Here is a 25,874-nt window from a genome sequence, read left to right as displayed (position 1 = left end):
TTTTCTCTCAGTGACATAAGTGATAGAATTGTATGATTTTCCCTTTATGCATGAAATGAAAAAGCCTAATGATACATATTCCCATGAACGAGCAAACCTTGCTGAGGCCCTAACAGAGAGAAGTCATCATAAAATAGCTACATCAATACAGGGGAATAGAAAGAAAAAAGTGGCTCACTGGCACTAGCAAAGTGGTTGTACACATAAACTGGGAATCTATGCTTCAAACAGTGAGAAAAAGAAGTCAACAAAAAAAGCTTATTGACACACTGGGTGAAACACCCAGTATAGAGACAGCCTAGGTATTTGTATAAGATGATACTCCTGTACATTGAGTAGAGAACTACATAAAACCAGCTTACTAAAGGCACTATAATCAGTTGCTTGACTTGGAATTACCCACCAATTTCTTTAGAACCCTTTACTATGAGGAGAAAACTTCAGATGGTGGGCTCCCACAACTAAGTTACTATGAGAAGAACCAAAAAGAAACCCCTCTAGACTCAGATTTAATTGCAGAGGTATAGAACCACTGTTAGCAGGCCATTGAGAATCCTCCATCTTCTGCAGACATCCACTTAATCAAAATACATATATACATACAGTTTCTGGCATTGCTCAGGAACGCATGTGATAATTCAGAGAGCAAAATGTATAGGCAGAACCTGAAGAAAGAGCCAGTGCCCAAAAATAAGATACCCCATGTTTATTATAGGATATGAACATGTACGTACAGTTACTATAGCACAGTAAGCAGTGACGTTGTGCTTTCAGAAGCCATTGTAATTAATCTTGCTCTCAAATTTCATTTAAATATTCATTCGTGCTGCTTTGATGCTTAAGCACACTGACCAAAGCAGAAAAAGATGCATCAGTGCAAGTTATCTACAATAACAATGCTGAGCTACAAGCGAGTAACATACCATCCATCCACAAGCCCTTCATTGACAAACCACGTAAGCTTTCTTTTGGACAGCACAGTGTTGTTGAGGTTTAGCCTGCTGTATTCCCATATGTATGGCTTCCTTATCCCCAGTGCCTCAATGATCCAGTAGAACTGCTCATCTCTGTCATGGTATTCTGTTGTTCGAAGTGCATGTGTGACACCTTCAATACTGTCAACAATGGGGCAGGCAAAGTCATACGTGGGATAAACCCTAGAAAATAAGGAGTCATGGTTAGCAAGGCAGAAGAGCAGAATTCTCTCCTTATATTTAAAGCTTTAAATTAAGCATTGCTTGTATTTATATAGTATAAATTTCTATAGTCTCTGATCTGAAAATCTTCAAATCAAGCATTCTTTAAAATAGCATATAGACAATACAAAATGTGCAAAGCTATCATGTTTAGAAGAAAACCCCTACACAGAGAAATTGCTTTAATTTTATACACACACTATCATCAAAATTTCCAAAACCAGGGTCGTGTGGTTGGTTGCAGAGGCCTCAATGGTATATCTATGGACCAAAACTGAAATATTCACTGCTGACTAGGACAACTAACAGGTTTTAAAAAGTGCCTGTAAAGCTCCTCAAAGTAAAGAGGCTCGTTATGCATTCTGACTGAAAAATGCAAGCAGGTTCCAAGCATTAAAAGAATTAAGAGCAAAAATTGTAGGCCACACAAAGAAATGGAGCATACTTGTAGGTAGTTCCTGTACGTGGGTGAGGCTGGTTTTTACAACGATAAAGAGTCGGATCCCTCATACATCCATTGTTACTATTCATATCTATTTTTGCTCGTAGACAACAAGTTTGTCCATACTCTGTTCCCTTTTTCATTTCTTCCCACATTTGTAGATTCTTGTTAACGCCTAAAAACAATAAAAAGAATTTTCTAAGGTATTATGAATTTGATACAGAACTACTCTTTACCACTGCAGCAACAAAAAGCAATGTCACCTTCCTTGTTAGATACATTATATGTTTTGAATTTTTTTAGAAACTGGTGATGAATGGTGATGAATCAATACATACACACGTTTCCCACACCTGTCTAAATGTACAGTTATTCCAGCCATGCAGAACACAAAACACAAAACATTTGTTGAGTACCAGTGGATGAAAGGCCTGGGAAAGAGAAGGCCCTGGGGTGACCTTATAGCCTGGTAGTCTTCCAGTACCTAAAGGGGCTTGGCAGGAAAGATGGGGAGGGATTCTTGACCAAGGAGTGTAGTAATAGAACAAGGGGTAATGGTTATCAACAATAACAAAAAAAAGTGTAGATTTTTATTAGATACAAAGAAGAAATTAATTATCCACAGGGTGGGAAGACTCAAGAACAGGTTGATCTGAGAAGTTGTGGGTGCCCCATAACTGGAGGCACTTGAGGCCAAGCTGGATGAGGCCAGGGGCAGTCTCATCTTGTGGGAGGTGTCCCTACCCACAGCAGGAGGATCAGAACGGGTGATCTTTAAGGTCCCTTCCAAACCAAACTACTTCAATGCTCTATAATCTCCAAGTTCCTATAAGGACCTTAGAGTTACACACTTAGTTCTCATTCACCTTTAATAAAAATCAAGCTGTGATGCCAAATTAAAATGACAAAAAAAAAAAAAGGAAGTTTGAAATATCTTACAGTTATTTCTGTGTTTAGATTCTGTTCTTTGCTCACGCTCTGCTTTCATTTGCTCTGCAGGAGTATCATCCACATATGCCTTCCCTTCTTGAATAAGCTGCTCAGCGTATTTCATTATTGTTTCAAAGTGATCTGAGGTATATGTAAATTGATCTGGTTTGATGTGCAGCATTGCAACATCTTCAAGAATAACCTGCAAAGTGTGGAATTGTACACTGTAATATTCCAGAAAGTTAATTTTCTTAAACCTCTATCCTCATCGTGCCAGTTCTAGCACTCCACAGTCCAGGAAGGATGATCAACAACAATAGTATGACGTGTGAAAGAAAAAAAGAGGTAAGCATTTACTGATTCAAAGCCTATGATTATATGAGATCAGGTTTAGACAACATCAAGAAACAGGGAGAACGAGAAAAGGAGATGAAAATTGAAACAAAATTACTTCTGACAGACAAACAGTATTTCTAACATGAAAATGAGTATTACAGGAGTTGCATATTTACATACACATTGGAGAAAGTGAAGAAGTTACTCATAAAGGGTTTTTATTAAAGATGATGGAAATTTCTTGCAACCATAAAACTTAAGTGCAATACTGATACCCTAAATACCTACTGCAGAAGTGCATACAACAGATCTCCATGCAAATCTACCTCCGCATTAGCTTAATACAGCAAATGATTTCCCTGCTCCATTATGATACCTTTTCAAAGTCTTCTTTCTCTTTTTCTGGATTTGTGTCATCAAACCTCATAATAAGTTTTCCTTTGAAGTTAACTTGGTAGTGCTGATTTAGCAGAGCAGCTTTGGCATGACCGATATGCAGATACCTACAAAGAAAGAAAAATAAATAAATACATCAGCTCCACTTTAGTTAGACTTGTTTGTTTTTTTTTTTTTGTGAAAGGTAAGAAATGGAAAGCAATAGCTAAGTCAAACAACAAATAAAGAAAATATGTCAAGATTTCGTACATTTATGAAAATAGATTACGCTTTTTTCTACCTTAAAATTATTAGATGTTAAATATATAAATTCCCAAAATCTACAAATAAACGTGCCTATAAAGAACTAAAATGTCAAAATAAAGAAATAACAGTGTGATAATCATCTATGTGATGCACACAATACTTAACTCCTTATATTTAAACAACAGGTTGTACTGGACTTACAGAGTAAGAAACATAAGCACAGAAATAAGATGATGCTGAACAGACAGTTTACTCAAGGAAAGTAGTAATGGAAATTTTACAGCTTACCTAGCATTTGTAAAATAAATGGGAAAAAAGAAAAAGCTGGATAAAAGTTTTATTTATGTAATTTCTTTATTTATCAGTTAGGCCTCTTTTCTACGTACTGAGTGATAAAAGTAAAGCTTTACTAACCAAGTACAACACGTGCATAATTTGTTTGCTGAATTAAACGTTTCTGTACTCCTGCTGATTTCTGACTACCTCTGCATTAACTATACTGGCAATTAAGATGCTGTAATATACGTGGATCAACAGACCAAACAAGTTGGCAGTGAGATTTGTAACATCTCCAATTTTTCGTCTTTACGGGTTTGTATCTTGGATTACCTATAACCCAACCCCCTGAGACAAAGGTCTCAATTATACATCAATTGTAAAGTTTCCTGAAGGGGAGGCTATCCCAAACACCTCTCCCTTTCCAAATCTAAGCTTCCCAATGAAACATCTTGCATCTAAGCATCTTGCACCCAACTCATGAAGACCATACTCATCACAGCTCCTGTTAGCACACATCTCCATTATCCATGCAAATGCTGCTTCTCCTCCTCCCACTGCTGGGCACACTAAAAAGCCACTTCTATATTTCAAGGTTAGCTAACACTGCAGTGAGTCACAGAGAAGTAAACATTCAACTCTAATGCAGTCACAAACAACACTTTACATACTCTTTTGACTCCAAAGACTTGTCTGATAAGCTGATGTACAACCTCAGCAAAGCACACTTTCATTTTTGTTTTTAAGAAAACCAAAAAATAGAAACTTTTCAAAGCATTTATGCTTCTTACCCACTTGCTTCAGGAGGAAACCGTACAATGACCTTTCCCAACTCTGCACCAGGAAGTTCAACAAACTTCCCAACATCTGCTTTCTTTTCAGTTGCCTTAAAAATTAATGGAGATTATAATTACAGATCGTGATAACTGTATAAACCTTCAGATACACGCTTGTGCGCCAATATCTCCTTTCCAAACAAGACAGCAAGAATCCATCATACTGGACCCCAAATTCATCTCTTCTCAACTTTCATATTACTCATCATACATCAAAACTGGATTAATTCTGCAGCTCCAAGTTAATCCGTTTTCAGTTGTGAACTAGGACTGAAGTCCCAGCAAGTTGTATAATTTACTAGATAAACTTGGTTTTCTTTTATCTCGGTACTTTTAACCTCACTGTGATTAACTACTTCAAACAACTGTAATCACTGCAGGTCTATCAGGATCTTGAAATCCTTGTTAGAAAAACAAAATGATATAGCTAAAGAGCAGTGCAATCTTTACATTAATCCAGTTAAGCACTGGATTACACTATTCACTCCTTTATGAATATGACATTGGTAGCTGTTTTCTTTCTCCTTTTTAAGAGGAGCTTACAAAAAGATGACTTACTTTGCAACTGATTCCTTCTAATTTTCTGACTTTAAAAGGTTCCTCATAGTGTATTCATACAAATAAAGCTACCATCTCCAGAGAAAGTGAGTAAAGCTTACCATTTTGACCTTTGGAGTGCCAGAAGCCCACTTGGCTCCTACAGACTGAAAAGCTTGTTGTACCTCTAGAAAGCCATACCATCGTTTTGCATGGATGGGAGCTTTATTTTGCTGTAATTGCTCTTGCCAGATGTTATTATCTGTTAGGAAACAAAATTTTAAAACTACTTAATTATAAAATTAGAAAGACTACCAACAGCAATTTTTAAGGTTATGGTTTTTAATAACCTACTTACTCTCTGTTCTGAAAGGACATCTAGCCATGAGGACACAAGTCATTTTAAAGCAAATTAAATAAACAAACCCCCTCTGGACTTAGAACATACTGCATTATTCTTTGATTCAAGAAACAGAGTGGATGGGGGACTGGACAACATGAACTTTTTATCACCTAACTCAAAATTAGTAGCAATGTAGCTGTTTGTTGGTTTTTTTGTTTGTTTGTTTTTTCCCAAAAATGGAAATAGAGACTACCCTTCTAATAGGGCTACTTCTGATATTTTTCAAGCTTTCTCCAAAGTGAAGCATATACCAGTTCTAGCATTTATTTTCAAGGGCTCAATTCCTAAAATCAAATATTGAATGAGTAACTTCACTAAAAGGATTCCAATGGGAAAAGGAGAAAACTGACATAAATGCACTCATTTCAGATTTCTTCCAAGAGCTGTAACTTTAAAAAACTACTGAAAGATGTTAGCCTTTAATCTTCAACGTGTATTTTACTCTCAAGAGAAATTCAGTCATACTAAATGACAGTCACCTATTAATTTTAGACATACACCTGAGATATAAATTCATAAACAGTTCAGCAAAGCTTGTTTTAACTTCTGAAGACTGTGACTTAGGGTAACACTTTTCAGAAACTAAAGCTAAATACCAAAGAAATGCAGTCTACAAAGGTAATGTAACTGAGAGGTCAGGACAAAGCAGTGTGAGCAACAGGACAGAGTCTAATACACAGCTAAGAACTGCTACTAACAACCACAGAAGGAGAAACCTGTGAACTCCTAGTATGCCATGAGTATGCAAACTGTTCAATTACAGTCTGAACCACTGACTGATCACCTGAGGCGAGCACTGAGCCAGCCACGGGAGCACAGGTGAAGACATCTAAGGGCTAACCTAAACCCCATTTAAGGGCTGACCACCAGTAGGAAAGGATCTCTTTTTGGAGATTGCTCCTTTGGAGCTTATCTTGAGTCTACGATACAGGTGAGCATTTTTCCCTTTATTTCAACTGTCTCTTTTCCATCACAATAATCTGTTTAACTATACAATCTATAAAATATCTTTGCTATAATACCATTTGGTATTATTCATTGTGTTAACCTCACACTATGATAGCAAACCAATGAAAAGGAGAACATACACCAATACCTTTTAGGACAGCCCAGACACAAACATCTGCAAGACTCAGAGAGTTTCCAACCAAGTAGGTTCTCAGAGATAGGCAGTGGTTGAGCTCTTGGACTGCTGAAGGAAACTGGCTGGCAGTAGACAACTTTGTAGTGCTAAACTCTAGCCAGTGGTCAATCTAGTTTTAAGGAACATAAGACACTCAAAGTCAGTAAAGCAATGAGAAACAAGTCAAAAATCTGAATTTACATTTAACAGCTGAAAAGAAAATATTAACTAGAATATCAGTATTAAATATATTGGGCATTAAATCACAAGGGATGCTTAAAGAATCTCTAAAATCAAGTATATCTAAATGTTCGTCCAGAACTACACTACATGATTAAATTCATGGGGATTTTCAAACAGCTCAAACTATGCTGCCTTTATTGAAACTATTCCCACTGGATAAAATAGCAGTTCGTGGGCATTTACTTCATCACATGCAGTAAACAGTAATGGATGTCTTCCAACTATTTAAGTATAACATTTGTTCTCCATCTGATCTCTCTGGTATCACTACTGGATATGTATGTCATTTTTCTCTCAGTCCCTATCTTCTCTGCTTCACATTCTTTTAGCTTTGAAGAAACCTAATCCCTACCCCACCTCATTTCCCTTCACTCTCTCCTGCAAAAGTCTTTCCCTACATAAAGAAATACATCTTGCTGCATGCATTTATAAAACAATAAAAGTCAGTCCCCTGCTTGGTACAAAGCTCTGCCTACAAATCAAACCCTTCAATTCTGTAAGAGATGAAGTATTTCTTATACTTCTTTGTCCCTGTTGCAAATTCAAATGATTGGTAAACTGCATAAGGAATCCTTGCAATATCTCAGCCAATGTGTCAGGCTCAGAACTCATTTCAGTTGTTTAAAGTTATGTTCCAAAGTACATGTACCACAAATGCCACTGCCACTGCATGTCCCAAGATACTGCACTGTTGTTGAAAAAACGAGATAAAAGCAGCATTTTACTAGAACTACTGGTCTTGAAAGTGTGTTTGCAGAGGCCTTTGGGCTTAACTTCAAAACGTTTTTTCCTCAGAAAATTTAAGTAGCCACGAGGCACACTACAACTTGTTTTTAATGCCTTACAAGGAGGACACTATGACAACACTCCCTTTTAGACTAGTTGCATGGGATGACGGCTTCTGCTAGCTCCAAGTAGTTGTAGAAAAGAGAGGGTTGAACCAAGTCCTTCAGTTTCCTTTCCACATCTCAGAAGATACTAATTTCAGTTCATCTGCTATTTTCAGTCATCAACTTAAAATTCATCTGGACTCAGGAAGAACTCCATCCCATTTTGTATCAGATCCACAATTCATAATGAATTTTTGTAATTTGTATAAGGATTGATAACCAAGAACTTCCCTCTTTGCCATAAAGAAGTTTCCACTTATTATGGAATGAAGGACTTTATAGGATAGAACATCTCATCACTGAGGGAAGATACCTGAGCCAGAAGGCATTTAACTTGGATGTCAAGCACTGAGTGAAATCAGGTTGAGGGTTTTGTCCATTACATACAACAAAAAACAATTTAGTACAAAATCACAAGTTTTGTGTGCAGTGGCATATTCTGCCATTAGTTTCAACATTATTTTCTGATGGTACTGCAGTACAGTGTTCATTGGTGTTACAGTGAAGTGTCACATGACATGGGAGTTAAACGATGGCAACAGAGCAGAAGAAAGTGAAGAGAGAAAACGACAGTCATCATCTTCCAACCTAAATTATTCTGAATTAGTGAACTGTCAGCTTAGGAGCTGATGTAGGGAGTAGGAAATGGCAACCCTTTCCAAGATCAGATTTATGACTCTTCTTCACAAGAAGCAGCAAGCTTAACAAAAGCAAACAAGAAAAAGCTGAACAACTCAGCATCCCATATACTGGAACCTCAGCCTAACAATAAAAGAAAAATGCACAGCAATAAACGATAAAACACAGTAATGTAAAAAAGGCGATCAGAAAAAAAAAAACCCACAAAAAAAACACAACACTTTGGTCACAAAAAAAAAAGAAAAAAAGGAAAAAAAAATAAAAGGCAAAGTTCTTTCTCACCTCAGTGTGTTCCAAGAGATTTGAACCATACAACCCAGCAGGAGCAGCAACTCTAGCCAGGTAACGAACTATAGAATTCACATTAGTAAATGAAACATGTCTGAAAAAATATGCAAAATAAAGGTATATTAAATATGGTGTATTACATCCATTTCATTTCACCTGTACATGCAGTTGAAATAAATGTAACACTTATCTCTGCAGTCTCACACAGGCGTAGTTTACAAACTAATAGCTCCAAATGCTTCTAACAAGCACTGACATCAACAAGGACTTCCTGTATGTTCTGTTCCTCTCATTTTAATGGACTGAATTTGTCCAAACAAGCTTTGTTTCTGTCTCTGCTGCTATTTTTCTTACAACCACAAACATATATCTATGTCCTGCTACACATGTTTTGTCCTTAATAGACTTAAGAGGAATTTTGGTAGCACAGAAAAAGTCTTGCAAAGATCAAGTCCTGAAAAAGAAATAAGAGGCTCCTTGGTGCAGTAATAATGATTCCCATTTCAGATATAAATGGATTAGGCAGTCTCACTAGGTTAACTGCACCAAATCTTATGAACATTGTTCATTTGTGAGGTTTTCTTTGCTGCTAGCTTTTGAAACTCCTGGCATCCACAATTCAGATCCTTAAACTGTAATTAAGAACAAGACCTATGGGGGGAGGGAGTTACCACATGTAAAGCATGTCCTGTTGTCATTTCATCGTGCTGCCAGACTTTCAAGAAACTTCTCCAAAGAAACAAGACATCTTTAATACATTTGCATCTACAGAAAATTTACGAAACATGTTTTTGTTTTCACCAGTTCACACTAAAACAAATGCCCTTGATTACTTAAGCAAACCATTACAACTATTGGTTTCACCCCTCAAAACAAATAAATAAATGAAATCACAGTCTGGAATATCCCAAGTGAACTTCAAGTCATGCCAGAATAAGATGACTTCAGCAGAGTTGATGCCATGAAATCCATTTACCAGAAGCATTACTTGAGATCTTCATTCAGCCAATGCTTCTCAAGTTACAGATATACTTTTAACAGATTTTAAAATAATCAATTTTTTTAATGATTATACGACTAAGAAAGAGAAAATTAATGCAATATTGAGGTTTGAAATAACTTCTTAAACATAATCCAATACCAGAAAAGAGATGATACCAGTGCATAAAAAAATGCCATCTGATGGAACCGTGAATGTAGATCTTATTCACTTGGCACCAAGGAGCAGAAGAGCTTCTTCTTTCCAATTCTGACCATTTTAATAACAGCTAAAATGAGTGTTTTTGCAAAGCAGTGGGAGATGGTAATATAAAACTATTTGATACATTTAATAAAATTTAGAAAATGTTATTTCATAGCTGAGTATACAAATTTAGAATGCTCCAACACCATCTTGAAAGGATAACTTTTATGTGCAAGCATACTTTTGGAGCAAAAGACAACATGTAAGAATAGAAATTACAATGAGGAAAGAACTCTTATTTCAGCATATTCTAACAGCAAACATAAACTATTATGATTGAAGACCATCAATCATCCTACACTTTGATTTTTAGCCAAAATGTATACATGGTGACAAGCCCACTCTCTAGGGTTATAGGAGAGTGGAAAAGCTCAGTTGCTATTAACTTCTAAGGATCTCTGCAAACACAACATAATAATACTGTTTGTTTTATAATCATTGGAAAGCCATGCAGGAGCACTGGCCTATGCTGCACTGGTGACTTCAAGAGCATCTTACATGGGATAATTCATAAAATATGAGCAAGTCTGGTTTTTGGATGATCAGGGAAAAAAGTCTGCAGTTTCCAATCGAGTTTTTCAGTACCTACTCAAAATTGTAGCTAAAATAAATCATTCCAAATTCTAATCAGTATTATCACACTTTAAGATAAAAATTCAACATTCATGGGCCAAAATGTGTCCCCTACTGTTGATAAAAAATAAAAAATCTCCCTCCCATTCCAAACATGGAAATGTTTATTGCAACAACAGCTCTAGTTTTAGAAGGTCAGACATTATCTTATTGCAGAAATTTCTAAGAGTATTTTCACAGGAAGCAGATGGATAGCGTGGTACAGATATTTACTACTTTTCTGAGATAACACCATTCACTTATAAGCATGAGTGCGCACAAAATAACGCCACATAAAGCTTAAAATTAATTCTATCACATAGGTATGAGTGCAAGGAACCATGCATACCACTCTTACATAGTATAAAATAGCCTCATTTTTGATAACTCAAAGTACATCAAAAAAGGAAAATACCTAAACAATACAGCGAGACAACAGTAATGCAGTCATAAAAGTATTCTCCTACCAGAAAAGGTTACTGTCAATGTTACGACCACATGATTTTGAAAACTGCTGACCCAAAGGAAGAAGAAGAGATGCAAAGTCACTTACTCAGATACACGAAGGATGGTTTCCTTGCCTTCTTCCACTGAAATTTTGACATCATTCTTCACAAGCTCCACAGTCAGCAGAGCTCCTGTAGAAAACAAGAGACAAACATACTCATCTCTCTTCCAGTTAAAATGTTTCACAGCAGCAACAAAACAGCTGCACTTCTCATGCAATTTGACAAAGCATTTGAAGTGCTCCTTCAAGAAAGATTGCTCAGGAAAGCTCAGGAAAGAAATCGATGTTCAATCTCATATGCAGGAGAATTATTCTTGGCAACCCTCATGGTTTAAAATTGATAACACCCAGCATACAGTAACCTGCAGTGCGCCCAGCAACAGTCAGCAGCAATTCCTTGAGCTTCCTAAGGGTAGTGTATAAATGAGTTCTGTCCCTGAGTACATTGAGAGATGATAATAAAACTGTTTTACTTGAATGGTATCAAAGTGTACACCACCACAGCTCCAACAATATTTTTAAGCCAATTTAAAGTTTATGAAAAAATTTACCAAGAAATTCTATTAAGACAAACACAAGAAATTTAGACAGGCTCCTCAGAGTAGTTCACCAGTGACAGTGCAGAAATAAAAGATCTTTTAAGGCTATTCGCCAACTGGAAGACGGCTCTGCCCATATCCTAAGTGGCTTAATGCAACCTGCTCAGATTTCAGCGCTCCATAGCACAATGGAAAAGCTTGAAAAAAGCACTAAGCTAACGGGGCTACGTTATTTCTGGGCTGGCTCTGCTCCAGACCCAGCCTGCTGAGCTGGAGGAGAGGAGCTCGCGTTCGTGTGCTTCGCTCACAAGCGTGTACAAAGACAGCAAGCTCTGCACGGGCACTGCTTCAATGAGAGTAGACAGAGGGCTATGCTCAAGGGCTGGAAGGGCACCTAACCAACCTGTTACCACCTGAGAATCACAGAATCATTACTACTGGAAAAGACCACCATGTCCAAACACCAGCTCACCCCTACCTTGTTCGCTAACCCATGTCCCTCAGTGCCACATCGATACGTTTTTTGAACCCCTCCAGGGATGGTGACTCCACCACCTCCCTGGGCAGCCTGTGCCAGCGCATCACTGCTCTTTCAGAGGTTAAATTTTTCCTAACATCCAACCTGAAACCTTGCTTCACGTTTCACCTTCCCTGGGAACAACACGGAGACTGCCCAAGGCCGACGGCGCGTAAGCTACTAATGCGATGCCCTAAATACAAGTCACAGGAGCTCCCAGCTCACACCTCAGTGCAAATGCCTCCTGTGGCATTGAGCTTGTGCAAACAATAAGCTGACGTCCTTCTATCCCTGCCTCCCACACGTGAAAGTCAGGGTGACATCGCTCACCCTGCACATCTGAAAGGCCTGTAAGTACGCTAACATCACGGATACGCTTTGGAGATGACAAGGACTAGACTCAGCGAGCTGTGTAATTAATACGAGGGATATTAATAGCTACCACACCTCCCAGCGCAGCCATGATGAGTAGCACGGAGTAGGCAGGAGTAGGATGCCTCGCTCGTAAGATGTAATACTTCTGACATCATTACATAATCCCCTCAACTAAACCTCTCGTGCCGCTTACCAGCCACACAAACTAAACGCCGCACTCGCAGCTCAGACCGTACCGCTTAGAGAGCGAACGAAGGGAAGGAAAGAAGGAAGCGAGCAGCCCTAGGACAGCAGCCCGTGCAGCGTGCGGAGCCCGCGGCTGCCCCGCATGATGCAACGCGGCCGCACCTTGCGCGATCCCATGCACCCCACGGGGGAAGGAGGAGGACGTGGGGACAGGAAGGGCCCGGCCCGCGCTTACCGAGCGGGGGGCAGTCCGCCTGAACGGAGAGGCTCAGCGCCGCCATCCCCGCCGCCACGCCGGAACCACAGGAGAGGGGAGGGGAGGGGAGCGGCGCGAGGCGGGGCGGGCGGCGGCGCCAACGCGGCCACGGCACCACCTCCGGCGGCCCCGGCGTGGCGGGGAGGAGCCGGCGCGTCACGTCCGGCGGCGGAGCTTTGGTTGGGCTGTCCGCAGGCGTTTGTGGGGTTTGGGGAGCAGCGGGGGGATATGTTGCTGCTCTTCTGTCGTGTAAGCAAATGAAAAAGAGCACGGAATCATCGAATCGCTAAGACTTCTAAGGTCATCGTGTCCGGTCATCAACCCATCTACACCGTGCCCACTGTGTCCCTCAGTGCCACATCTCCACAGTTCTTAACACCTCCAGGGACAGTGAGCCCACCGCGTCCGGGCAGCCTGTGCCACTGCCTCACCACTCTTTCCAAGAAGGATCACACGCAATTTACCATGCTTCCTTACCGTGTTGTATTTCTCACATACAAGCCTAGCAGTATAGATGAGGCTGGTGTCAGAATTAATTACAAAAGTACTGCACTAGCAGTTTTCTCCAGGAGGCAGGCTCTGGCTCACGTTGTTACAAGGACATTGTGGTGTCCCTGTGCTTTTCTTTGCTCTGTTTTACAGCACCAATTTGCTGGCAGAAGAACTCTCGGATGCATGACTGGTGGAGCATGGCAGTGGGACAGACAGACTAGATTTCCAAAAGTCCTTTCCAACCCCTACGACTCTGTGACTCTGTGTGTGACTGTACCTTCCCCACCAGCTTGGGTCCCTGACTCCTGCCGTTGGATTTCACTGCACATTTCCCATGTATCTACCCATATCAGGAGGTATTCCAGTTTCCATGAACAGCAGCTCCATGAATAAGTCCATTTAAACACTGGATGGTGTATGCTCCACACCCAGTGACACAACCATAAAAGAGCACAAAGATCTATACATGCATCAGATACTAGATAAATTAAGGATATAAGCACACAGGTGAGTGTTACTAGCAGTAAGACCTGGATTTGACTTTACAATTGAATGACTATTATAAGGAAGCATTAGCACAGGTTTTGTCTTTAAATCATTCTACATCTCAGATTGTTTCACAATCTCACATGCCAGTTTTGAAATGAATACTCAAGTAGCCAAGAATCCTGGAGAGATAAGAATTACAGAATCATAGAAACACAAAGGCTGGAAAAGACCTCTAAGCTCACCAAGTCTGACCAACCCATCCCCACCATGCTCACTAACCACGTCCCTTAGTGCCACACCTCCATGTTTCTTGAAGGCCTCTACATACAGTGACTCCACCACCTCCCTGGGCAGCCTGTGCCAATGCATTATCAGTCTTTCTGAGAAGAAATTTCTCCTAAGATCTGACCAGACTTGGATGTCTAACTGAGTCTGAAAACTAATCTGTACTTGCTAGGTGCTTCATGCCTCAGTCACAATCAGCCTGTGGCATGACAAAAGTTATAAGTAGTCAAAATATGAGGAAGGCTGTAATTAAAACAGGCTGAATCTGTCTTATATGCTCTTACTAGTCATACCACTTGAAGAAAAAGAAGGCAGGTAGGCTCTAGATGAAAGGATTAGAAGCAAGTGTTGTTCCTCTGTATGCAGCTTTTAGTGTAATTACAGCATCATGGACTGGTAGTCAGGTAGGTTTTACCAGTGTGAGGAAAACACTGAATCAAAAAAAAAAGTCACACTGGGAGGACTTGGGCATTCAGGCATTAAGTACGCAAGAATAGGCACCCTCCCTACAACCACACAGAAAATCTTATCTTTCCTCTGCTTAAGCTCAGTCTTCTGTCTTTACCTGAGAGGTAGCTGGATTAACAGTAGTCTTGGGTTCTCTGGGGCCAGAAAGTGTTTTTAAGTGATTGGATTTGTTTAAAACTTTAGAATTTGGTAAGCAATCTTTCTTCCTCCATTTATGTCTAGAAGCACAATGTGTTACATATCTGTTTAGGGTACAATTAGTGCAAGACCTTAAGGCATTAAGAAAATCCAATAGCCTTACAGTAAGAAGGCAGCAGGTCAGAAATGGGGAGCGGGAGGAAATAAAACACATCACCACACTGTTTCAGTTACACTTTGAAACTGACTATTTCAGAGTCATTAGTAATCTGATGACTTCAAGCTGCTCTCTGCACGTAAGACCTCCTGTACTTAAGTTTCCCATGCTACGCTGAAAAGAGAGCAATTCTACTTGCATGCAACTTCACCTTGGTCAGTACATAACTTGAACTGATTAAAAGATAGTCTTTTAAAAATTGAGACCAGATAGAGGAGAAGCTTAAGAGACTTGCTAAACAAAATAAAGTATATCATCCTAAAACAGTCTGATGAAATGGTTACTATCAACTGCTTAAGTACAGTGAATTTCTCATGCTGCAAAAATGGCTTTTAAATAGCTAAATCACTTTGAAACTAAGAAATACATAGAACCCCCTAGAACTAGCTTAGAACTATTACAGTTTTGCTAGAAAAAGAGAACCACAGCAAAGGATTACACCAAATGCTGCTACAAGTATATGATGGAAGTCCTGCAAGAAATAAATTGCCTCAGAAATTGCATGTATTTATAGGACAATCTTGGCCTATAACTAAGCCAAACACAAACCAAGCAACTTCACTTCATTCTCAAATACATGCATATAAAGATCACATTTCACTTCTAGGAATCAAAATCATCCACTTTTATTATAAATGTGATCATCCATCCATTCAAGCTCCTACTCCATTTGTACTTAACACAACAAAATCTTCTTGAGTGCATACAAGAAAAAAAATTGCACAAAATTTGGTAGATAAGTTAAAATGAATTTGTGCCCTGAACACCAAGATGACTTTTGGATTATATTGTTAAGGTTAGCAGTACATTAACCACAGTCACATCACATGGAATGAATATGTCTGAAGAAAATGGAAAATAATATCGAAGAAATGTAATTATTATATTGTCTGCTAAACACAGCAAAACTATCTGATCCAACAGCAGACAGTCTGCAGGTAATTTTGAAATTATTGAACAGCTAAATGTAAGAATTAGATTCAGATTCCATAAAACAATTTCAAGCACAGTTATTACCTTCTTTTAGTTTTTCTGCAATCTCAGCTTTCTAGGCCAGGTGGAGACACTTCACTGCTTTAAGGCACAAGAGATTGTTTAACCGTGTTAGGAATACGACTGGCATAATAGTCATAATTTCTCAAAGTGGCAAGGACCCCAGCTGAATTCATGTGTTTTACTTCCTTGTTATACTGAAAGGAGTTTCCATGGATATCAGTTATCTTGCCTGCAAAAAGCAAACAAGAAATTCTAGCAAACAGGAGTTGGAGAGAGAGAATCTGATTTATTAGTACAAGCGATAAAAACAACAACAAAAGCAGTCTTTGGGGTACATGTACCTGTCTTCAGATGTGAAATTTAATCTCTTAAATTGTCAGTTTGTACACAACAGCTTTTTATCAACTGATACCAGATAACTAAGCAGTTGTGTTTGTTTGTTTGTTTTCCCCAGCAATAGTTACAATTCCTTATGTTTCTGGAAAACTATAGCTATCACTTATGGATAAATTAAAATGCTTCCTGACTAGATCATACACTGGCAGTTGATAAGATGGAAAGTAAAATCCTGCATTCAAGTAAGAGCCAGGCTATGCATACACCACAAAGTCTAGAATAACAGAGAAATACCCCAGCTGGTTTAAAATGAGTTACAGGAAATCACTTAGCAAGAGCAACACAGACCATTATGCAAGCTAATTTAACCACAAGATACCTGCATAACAGCTAGGCTAAAAGCAGCAATGTGCTGCCCCAGATTGGTTGCTTTTTTGTGCCTGAGTTAACCTGCTTAAAGCTATCCTAGTTCCAAACACTGTACTGTAGACTTCAGAAGAGATAAATAAATAATGTTTTTATGAAGCCCATCATTCTACCCACAGTGGGGGAGCTGCAACTGGATGATCTTCCAGCCCAAATCATTCTATCATCCTGCATGATGCACTGCCCCTTTGAAGTTACTGCTTATTTATAAAGGCTCAAAGCCCCCCTAATGAATCATGATCATTTAAAAATACATAGTCATTTTTCTTTCCAAATACATATTTTAAAATGCTTTTATTTCTGTGGTAAGAATAAATTATACTGATGCCATTTCACTTGCCTTGGAGAGGTTTCTGAATGCTAGTAACTTACCTCCCACTGCATGTAAAATAGCTTCAGGTGCACAGGTATCCCACTTCTTGCATCCAGGACTGGCAAACACATAGGCAGATGCTTTGCCTTCTATAAGTTGAATAATCTGTTATGAAAAGAGATTGGCAATCATTTCAATGGATCTGGGCATTTAGAAGGTGGGAAAAATCAACACCAGGAAGCAGGGATTAGATTAGTTTATTCTGTATACTTACTGTTAGAAAATGAGATTTTTTCACATGTATATATCTTAGCCTTTAGAAAGATACACTCTATTACCATTCTAAATTCTATGATTGTTATAAATATAGTCTATAGGATGGAAATCTGCTTTTAGTTTCAAAAACAACATTTCCTATCTTGTGTAAATACTAAAAAAGGAGAAATGGAAACTGTGTGTTATACTGGAGTCATTTGGGCCTGTGCACGTGTTGGAGAAAAAAAATAGACAGTGTTTTGGACAGCCATGACAAAAGTAAGTTTTCAAACTAGCAGCACAATTACTTATATGAAAGGTTTGCAAAGGAGATATCACTTTGTGCTGTTCTGTTTTTATCCTTAGATACGTGCTTCTAGATAGTAGGAACAATAGTCTTACTATGATTAAATTGCATTCTCATATAGGCATCCTAATCTTTTTATAAATTTTATTGCATCTCCTAGAACCAGAATACAAGTGAACATGGACCTCAGCCACGACCAGTATGGCCCTTGTTTATAAATCTATCTGTAATGAATTTTGACTCCTCACCTCATGGCAGACTGAAAACTATACAAAAAGAAGTTGAGCTAGGAATAGAGGAGGAAATTTCTTGTATATTCATGCAGTTAAAAAAGGTTTTCTTTCAAAATTCTGTTTCTTTTTCCAAAGATACAACCTCCCAATCAAACCAAAAGATTTTGGGTTTTCATACCTTGTTTCCTGCTCCTCCAACTCTGATGATGCTGTCTGGATTCAAAGCTCTGATGCAATCATTTACCAGGGTACTGCCATGTGAACGGGTGGTAACAATGATGTGTTTCCCAGCTGGTACTTCTGTGAGCTGAAATCCAAAGGCACCTACACCCAGGACTCCCCAAATTGTCCTGCCCAGTACAGCATCAGCTCCTGCCTATGGACAGATCCAGATGATGGTTAACTACAGTGGCCACGTTCAAAGCACAAATGGAAAAAAGTGGCTAGAGACATTGTTCCATCTTAGGGAGTATATTATTAACACTGAGATGCATTTAAATGGGGGCACTTAAAAAGAATTACTCTGCAGCTCAGACAGAGGAATCAAGATTCCTGAGCTCTCTTTTCATCTATGGCAATGACATGTTGTTCAACCTTCAGGAGACTGTTTACTATTTTCTCATCTGTGAAATTGTGGTAATGCATGACATTCTGCTTCCCATGACTGACTAACTGGTATCTGCATATTTCTCTATTCAAGGCACAATCTGTTGCTGATATTTTCAGTGTCATTTTTATGTCTCGTCATACAGACACAGAGCATGTAGCATCAGCTGATATACACTGTATTAGCTCAAGAAATTTTTCTTTATACCTAGTAAGCTTTAATCCCAATACATGCAAATGTCATAGGTTGGCCATGTTGGACTTAAACCTGAGATTTGGCCTGATGCACTATCTACCACTGATAGCTTTTAGGGCTTCAGATTTGTGATATGTGGTAACTGTCCTAAACTGTATGGATTTAGTAAAGAATCTATAGCCTAGACTGTAAAAACACTGATATATATCTATTTTTCAATAGGTAACTTTTATGTACAATATTAATGTATACAGTACATATGTGACGTACACTGTGATACTACACAAGCCTCAAGATTCTCTGTAGCTATTATTAGGTCCCTGAAATTCAGTTCTTGGAAATAAACATTAAAAACTTTGTGCATGTAAAATAAAGCAAAAATTCCTTATGTTACAGCATTAACTCCAATACACGTTGCTTTCCAGTTGAAAATTTGCTAACTGGAAATATCACAGAAGAGAGAGTTAAAAAAAATCACCTAGCAATCTCAAACAAATCAATGCATTTAATACCTCATAGTTGTAATACGGCTGGTTAATAACTCCTGCTATGGCTTTGCCTCCATAAGCAATTCCAATGAGAACAGTGACATGGTCAAGGAGACCTGTACAGAAGTAACATGAAGGTAGTTATGCTTGGAAAAGAGAAAATATTAAATAAATAAATGAATGAAAGTAAACCTTCAAATAGAAGTCCATGAATTGATATGCAAGGTGGTATCTTAAAGATGCAAATACCACCAGGATTTTCTGGTGTAAAAGTAAAATAGATTGCATTTGATGTAACGCAATCTTTTCAGACTCAAAAGTCTTCAAAGCATGCCCCAGATAGAGCTTCTCTAGTGTGAACTATGCTATAATTAACACATAATGAGAAAAGTTGAAAGGCACATCTACATTATGGCATGTGATATTCTTCTAAAAATGGGAATCTAGATTCTTCAGTGGTCTTCAGAAACAGCAATCATATGGCAGTTGTACCTCTCTTTCCCTGAAAACAGGGGAAAAATAAATCTAACTAAAAGATTTTATGTTAATAGCTAAGAGAGGCAGCAGGAAGTGAAGGCAAGGTTTAGGCATACATTTTCTGAGGTTTTTGTTTGGTGCCTTTTTTTTCCCCTTTATTGTAGGGTCTAATTATATGGACACAAAATTGGTCTTTTCTGTGAACAATTTCTTTCCATAACCAAATAATTATGATAAAGGGAAGATTTTATTTTGAAATGACTACAAATACAACTACAGCATTTGAGTAGTTTGAAGAGAAGGATGTAAATATGCTTGTAAGTGTATGCTTGTAGGAACGGGAGATTTAGTTCTCCAGTTCAAAGTATGTATGGAAATGTAAATTTATTTGACTAAAAACTTTTTAAGACAATCCAACAGCAATTAAAGGCAGCTCTTTGCTCCCTGAATTTACAAAAACTGGGAGGAACTTGATATCTTTTCAGGAATATTCAATACCTGTTAGAACCAAGAGTGATAAATTTCCATTGCACTTACAAAGTACAGAAAAAAATATCAGCCTTATAAAATAGTACTGTATATAACTTCTATCATGAAACAATATACATGTATGTAGTACTTTACTGCACTGCAGTAATTTCTTGAGTCAGCAGAACTGAGAAGCCAACCTTCAGTGTACTCTTTGGTTCCATCCAAAGGATCAACCCATATTACAAGCTGTTGAAAAAATAAAAATTAAAGAACATCATGAACAAATACAAATAATGTAGTTAAATATGCAAAGCATATATATATTTACTTAAGCACTTTTATTACCTTACAAAAATAAGGAAATACATTCAAATTTTTCGGTCAATGTTATGACTAAAAGCTACACCATCAGAATTTCACAAAAAAAAAAAACCCTAAAAAACGAATGGGATCTTGTTTGAAAATATCTTAACAGAGGTAATAAGGTTAAATTAAACACAGAAGTGACATTCTCATGTTCTAAGTCAATTCATTCTAAAAAGCTGTAAGAAGCAAATTTTCATTCCTCACTATTGCACAAAGGGATACTCAGTGTTTTCTGCTACATGACTATATGAGCACCATGTATGAGTATCAAACCAAAAATCTTTTTTTCCCTGTATAGATTTTTAGATAAAATCAAAGTAATATAGATAGAGGAGTGTAAAATACAAAGTCATATGTGTAGAATTACCTCTTCCTCTTTAATTCCTGTGTACTGAGCAGGACAAGTTTTCTTTAGTATTTCTTCACAATAACCATCTTCAATTAATTCCTCGTTCACTTCTTCAGGAGGTAGTTCCTAAGAAAAAGTCTCAATATTATGCTGCAGCCACCTCAATTTGCCTTAGAACTGTTGATTTGCTTGCAGCTTACTTCACAAAGCTAATGTACTGAAAGATGATAGATTCCTTGTGGTATTTTTTCCCCCTGCAAATAGATAATTTTCTATAACCTAATGAAGTATATTCCACTGCAAGTTACAGCAAGCTAAACTGTTAGTATGAAGTAAATCAGGTGCTTACTTCTTCTCCTATGATTGTTGCTTTGGGAAACTTCCGTGCCAGTGAAGCACAAATGCTCATCTGCACCAGCCGGTCAGCTTTGGTCTGCAAGTCATTGGCTCCACTCTGTCAAAAGGAGGATAAGAATTTACATACTTCAAAACATAACAAAAAGAGTAAATGGCCTTCCAGCTGTAATCTTCATGAAACTGTGAATGGAGGTCAAAAGATAACATCCCAGTAAGAAACAGTTCTGTTAGTGTAGCAATTAAAGCTGGTTCATGCCGATACTCACATCTTGGTTGAATTAAACTGAAGTTTTATCTGCTTACATCTTATTTGGTGACAGAATTGCTTTATCCAGCTACAGAAATTAGCCACAAGAATGGAAGATAGTTACAGATTACTTTTTTGTCATGCTTCAAGCCTAGTCCATCCCTTATCCAACTGCCTATTCCTATGAGACTTGATATTTAAGTTCTCTGAAAACTCCATCTTATTTCCTAATAAATTTCGGTTGAATTTGGTGCTGAGTTCAGACCTCAAAAAATCAAATCTTTGCAGATGATCTCCTTGTTTCCATGACACAAACTTAATAAAAACACTACAAAGTAGTTCTTCAAAATGGTCATCAATAATAAGAATAGGTGGCTAAACTGCCTTCCTACAAAAAAAAGAAAAAAAAAAGGTACAAGGGTTACAAAGAAAAGCAATACAAATGGTGACTGTAGAGCCGACTGGGAAGAAGTAAATTCTGAACATCAGGAGAGGGAGTGGAGGAGCTAGCTAGAAATTCAACTGTCCTTTGCACCAGTTTTTCCTCACTGTGATAAATGGATGGCAGGGAAAAGGGGGAACATTCTCTTCCTAGCTTTTCTAAAGCTTTCATTCAATAAGGCCAACTGTAATTGATCCTGATGTTTGTTAATTGCAGAAAGAAGATGAATTATGAAAACACCACATTCTTTTGCATACCTATTCTCTTCAGACTCTTTCTCTTGCACTCTCTTTTTCTTCCCCTGCCAAGTTTGATAAAAAGATTGCAGGAATTCTCTGAGGTCGTTAGCTCCTCGAACAAGAACCTTTCCTGTTGCTCACTATTTTTGATCTGATCTTGACTGTTCGTAGTATTCATAAAAATACAGTAGGTGTAACCATTGTTTTAATTTAGAAGCCATATCACCTGCTCCTTTTGATAGTTTTTGTTATACTGTACTTACAATTATTTACTTGATCAGAATTCAAAATGTGATGGTGTTATTATATCAGAAAATGATTGAGCAATCTCACTTCATTGGAAAATAATATTAAAACTTTTGTTTGCTTTTTTTTTCCTCTAAGTGAAACTGAATTACTCAGTGAAACTGATAAAACCGAGCATTTATTTTTTTATTAAAACAACCTTAAGCTAGCTGGACTCTCAAATTGAAACTGGGGAGAGTCTCTTTATGAAGGAGTACAGTGATAGGACAAGGGATAATGTCTTTAAACTAAAAGATGGTAGAATTAGATTAGATATTAGGAAGGAATTCTCCACCATGAGGGTGGTGAGTCACTGGAACAGGCTGCCCAGAAAAGCTGTGGTGGTCCCATCCCTGGTAGCATTCAAGGCCAGGCTGGATGGGGCTTTGGGCAACCTGGTCTACTTGGAACTAGGTGATTTTTAAGTCTCCTTTAATGCAAACAATTCTACGAAGAATATAGATACTTTATACATGATACCATAGCATATTCATAAGGTTGGAACTCCCTTCAAAGTTAATCTCACCATTCTAGCATTGCAGATCCCTAATCCCAGATCATGATTCATCAATGCAGCATACCAACTTGGAGCAAATAAAAAACACTGTGTGGATAACTGTCACTTAATGTTTCTTTTCAACATAACTTCAAAAAGTACGACTAACTCGGAAAACTACGTTTCATTTTTTGTTTTTAGAAGTAATATACTGATTTGTCCTAATCCAAAATTTCAAGGCATAGTACTGCATCCTGTACTGCAGATGTCAGAGCATAGGTATGGAAACTAATGGGAAAGATGCATGATTATCAATTCTGACATGCTATCTGAAGCTCATGGTTTGTGAGGGGAATCAAGACAAAATCACGGTTTCATATAAGTAAGTGTCTGAACATTGTAGAAATACAATCTAACATGCACTTCTCCCCCAATGCTCTTTTAATCCTTTAACAAGGAACAGCTCTTGATTCAAAGAGGTGAAGTTCAGAATTGATTATATTTTCCTCTCCCGTGGCTGACCTTCAAAAACACCAGTTTGACTTGTATCTTGATAAAAGGATTGAAACTGAAACAAAGTTAAAGAAATACCTTCTCCACTATTCCCAGATCTCCTCCAGCCATTACTTTTCTAACAATTGTTGCTGCTTTTTCTGCAACGGAATATGCAGAGGCAACCACACGCATGAGCAGAGTTGGAGAAGCCATACTGAATGCTGAAAAGAAAAAAGCAAACAAACAAGCTTACAGAGGATGACAAGAAGGAAAATCTTTTACTTAACATTCCAAGCAGATGTCGTTTGTTTAAGTAAGAAGGGGAAAGTGAATTACTTTCCAAGAGTAGTAATAGTAAGCTGTGACTTTTGAATACAATCAACAGGTATGCAGGGATATAATGCTTTTTTAGATATGAATTCCTAATATCAATATACTGACATTAAAACTACCTTTCCTCACTAAATTAAACAATTGGCATTAAATAAAAACCAATGGAAAGACCCAACAAAATTACTGCAGCAGAAATTCTTCATCATAAAAGCTTTGAAACAGCGCAGCCTACACACAGCACTCAGATTCATTTTTTCAGTTATGAACCTACAGAGTCTGCTTGTGCCCAGACTCAAAGAGAAAATTTCTGGATAGGATGCCAAAAGCAACTTCACCCTTTACTGTATTGTAAAGGAATAGATTTTCGTATGTGGACTGATAACAGACACTAAGTAGGTTAATACTGCAAACACCACACTTGCACGTGAAAAGCTGTTCATCTAAATTTTACCATCCTTTCTGTATTTCTTTAACTTCTCTTGATTTCTTTAAGAAAATCTATTACATCTACATTCCTCCTCTCAACACTGTATGTCCTCTCATTGTATTGTCTTCTCCATCTGTTCTCTGGAACATTTCAGTGCAATCCAATATGCTTCTACTTCTGAAAGTGAAGAATAACTACAGCTGTAGCTAAAGGTCAGTAATCAGCCTTTCCTCCAAGATTATCTCTGCCTCAGGAGTAAGAAGTATTAACAACTACTCTGTATTCTTTAAAATGCAGAGCTGATAGCTTTTTATGTTTTCCCGTCCATTCTTCTACTGCATGCTTTTTGGGTTGAGCCTCACATACATGACTCACTTCCAAGTAAGACACTTGAGCACAAAGCTAGAAAAAGCACAGAGGAAATAATTACTGAACAGAATATGAAAAATATGAGGCTTCTTTCAGAGTCACAGACTGTCTGCAGCAATTGCAGTAAGTATTGCACAAGTCACTATACAACACGCTTCCTTTCTTGCTTATCTACTCAGTGTAATATAAGGTCTATAACACAGTCTACCTTACAGCTACCATACATGATGTGACCCCAATTTCACCTCTGCTTAGAGCAATAAGTATGCTCAAGGCAATGAACAATGTTAAGAGGTATCAAAATCCCAAATGCAGCTGGATTTAGAACCTTTTCAGTATTTAGGAGCATTGTACAGACATTTCTAAAAGCCAGAACTCTGAAGAATAGCCTGATTGAGAAACGACTTCCAGAAAGCACAGTAGCTAACGTTAATTATTATTTACTGCTGATGAATGGGAGCAAAGTGCCAAGGTCCAGCCTGAAAGTTGTCTGTCATGGACAGACAGCAGCGGTCACAGGGATTTTGGAAACGCTATCTGTGGCCAAAAGAAAAGCAGCTCTGAAATGACTGAAAAGTGGTGGAGCAAAAGCATCACAACACACGGCAAGATGTATGCTGTTTAAAGCATGCACCGCTGCATGAAACAAGTTAACAGGAAGAAAAAACAAATGTAGTTCATTCCCATCCTTAAAGGAAACAAACCTATTTCCCCTCTGCGGGGAAATCCTCTGAAACCTTGAAGCAACCCCTACAGTTCAAACATTCTTACAAAAACCAAGATTTGTTAAAGAGAAGCAGAAACATCAGCTTCAACACCACCTTCCCTGATACCGAGCAACTTAAAGTGAAAAAATGTAATTGCAGCAAAGGTGCCTTCTGCTTTCTGGTTCTGGCTTTGACAGGATCGAGCACTCTTAAATCCGAGCACTACTTCCAAAGCCCGTTTTCCCCTTCGCAGGCAGCCCCCCCCTTTATCCTGAGCAACCAAGTCACCGGTCAGAGCTGAACGCAACCGAGCACCGCTGCCAAGTCAGCCCGCTTTTATAGCTATTAAAACAGCTGAGTTCTGCGGTGCTGAGCACGCACTCCGACCTGAAAGCACTGCCTCGCTCCAGGACGGCGGCCCCGCACCTCAGCGAAGCCGCTCTCACCTCTACGCGGGCGCGGAGCTCCCCCACGCTCATTCAGCTCCGGGCCTGCCCCTTCCGCCAGCCACCGCCAGGGAAAAAAAACCGCGTAGCGGCGCGGCCTGTCCCT

General features: G+C 38.4%; 2 protein-coding genes across 5 annotated transcripts in view; both read right to left on the bottom strand.

Moving 5' to 3' along the window:
- Positions 1-13,081, bottom strand: part of EPRS1 (glutamyl-prolyl-tRNA synthetase 1) — a 36,184-nt gene extending 23,103 nt beyond the window's left edge. For both annotated transcript variants that reach the window (XM_065740178.1, XM_065740258.1), the window contains exons 1-10: positions 12,997-13,081; positions 11,190-11,274; positions 8,776-8,875; positions 6,695-6,851; positions 5,318-5,457; positions 4,614-4,708; positions 3,281-3,407; positions 2,578-2,770; positions 1,642-1,813; positions 924-1,157 (exon numbers count right to left, since the gene is read on the bottom strand). In XM_065740178.1, the coding sequence (XP_065596250.1) occupies positions 924-1,157; positions 1,642-1,813; positions 2,578-2,770; positions 3,281-3,407; positions 4,614-4,708; positions 5,318-5,457; positions 6,695-6,851; positions 8,776-8,875; positions 11,190-11,274; positions 12,997-13,042 (1,349 nt within the window). In that variant the 5' untranslated portion in view covers positions 13,043-13,081. The remainder of the gene's footprint in view (positions 1-923; positions 1,158-1,641; positions 1,814-2,577; positions 2,771-3,280; positions 3,408-4,613; positions 4,709-5,317; positions 5,458-6,694; positions 6,852-8,775; positions 8,876-11,189; positions 11,275-12,996) is intronic.
- Positions 13,082-15,878: 2,797 nt separating this feature from the next.
- On the bottom strand, positions 15,879-25,844 carry BPNT1 (3'(2'), 5'-bisphosphate nucleotidase 1). Of its 3 annotated transcripts, none has more exons than XM_065743087.1 (9): positions 25,769-25,844; positions 23,583-23,707; positions 21,275-21,379; positions 20,944-21,051; positions 20,408-20,456; positions 19,287-19,378; positions 18,151-18,348; positions 17,237-17,342; positions 15,879-16,331 (listed from the first exon to the last, which is right to left on the bottom strand). In XM_065743087.1, the coding sequence occupies exons 2-9, from the start codon at positions 23,697-23,699 to the stop codon at positions 16,183-16,185; spliced, it is 924 nt and encodes a 307-aa protein (XP_065599159.1). In that variant the 5' UTR covers positions 23,700-23,707; positions 25,769-25,844; the 3' UTR covers positions 15,879-16,182. The 3 variants fall into 3 exon arrangements, with proteins under 3 accessions (XP_065599159.1, XP_065599077.1, XP_065599247.1); XM_065743005.1 differs by having other exon boundaries at positions 25,710-25,828; XM_065743175.1 differs by lacking the exon at positions 25,769-25,844 and adding an exon at positions 24,622-24,640.
- Between the last annotated feature and the right edge of the window lie 30 nt (positions 25,845-25,874).

Source organism: Cyrtonyx montezumae, unplaced genomic scaffold (assembly GCF_038088225.1).
Source record: "Cyrtonyx montezumae isolate F1298 unplaced genomic scaffold, pur_monq_1.0 scaffold_0, whole genome shotgun sequence".
NCBI classification, from domain to species: Eukaryota; Metazoa; Chordata; class Aves; order Galliformes; family Odontophoridae; genus Cyrtonyx; species Cyrtonyx montezumae.
Note: the sequence above shows the minus strand (reverse complement) of the source record. Positions and strands in the feature narration are given on the sequence as shown.

Coding starts and splice junctions, on each gene's coding strand:
- BPNT1 (XM_065743087.1), bottom strand. CDS start 23,699: ATGGCTTCTCCAACTCTGCTCATGCGTGTGGTTGCCTCTGCATATTCC. Junction 21,380..23,582: donor ATCTGGGAATAGTGGAGAAG/GTATTTCTTTAA, acceptor TCCTTTTGACAG/AGTGGAGCCAATGACTTGCA. Junction 19,379..20,407: donor AACCAAAGAGTACACTGAAG/GTTGGCTTCTCA, acceptor ACTTCTGTACAG/GTCTCCTTGACCATGTCACT.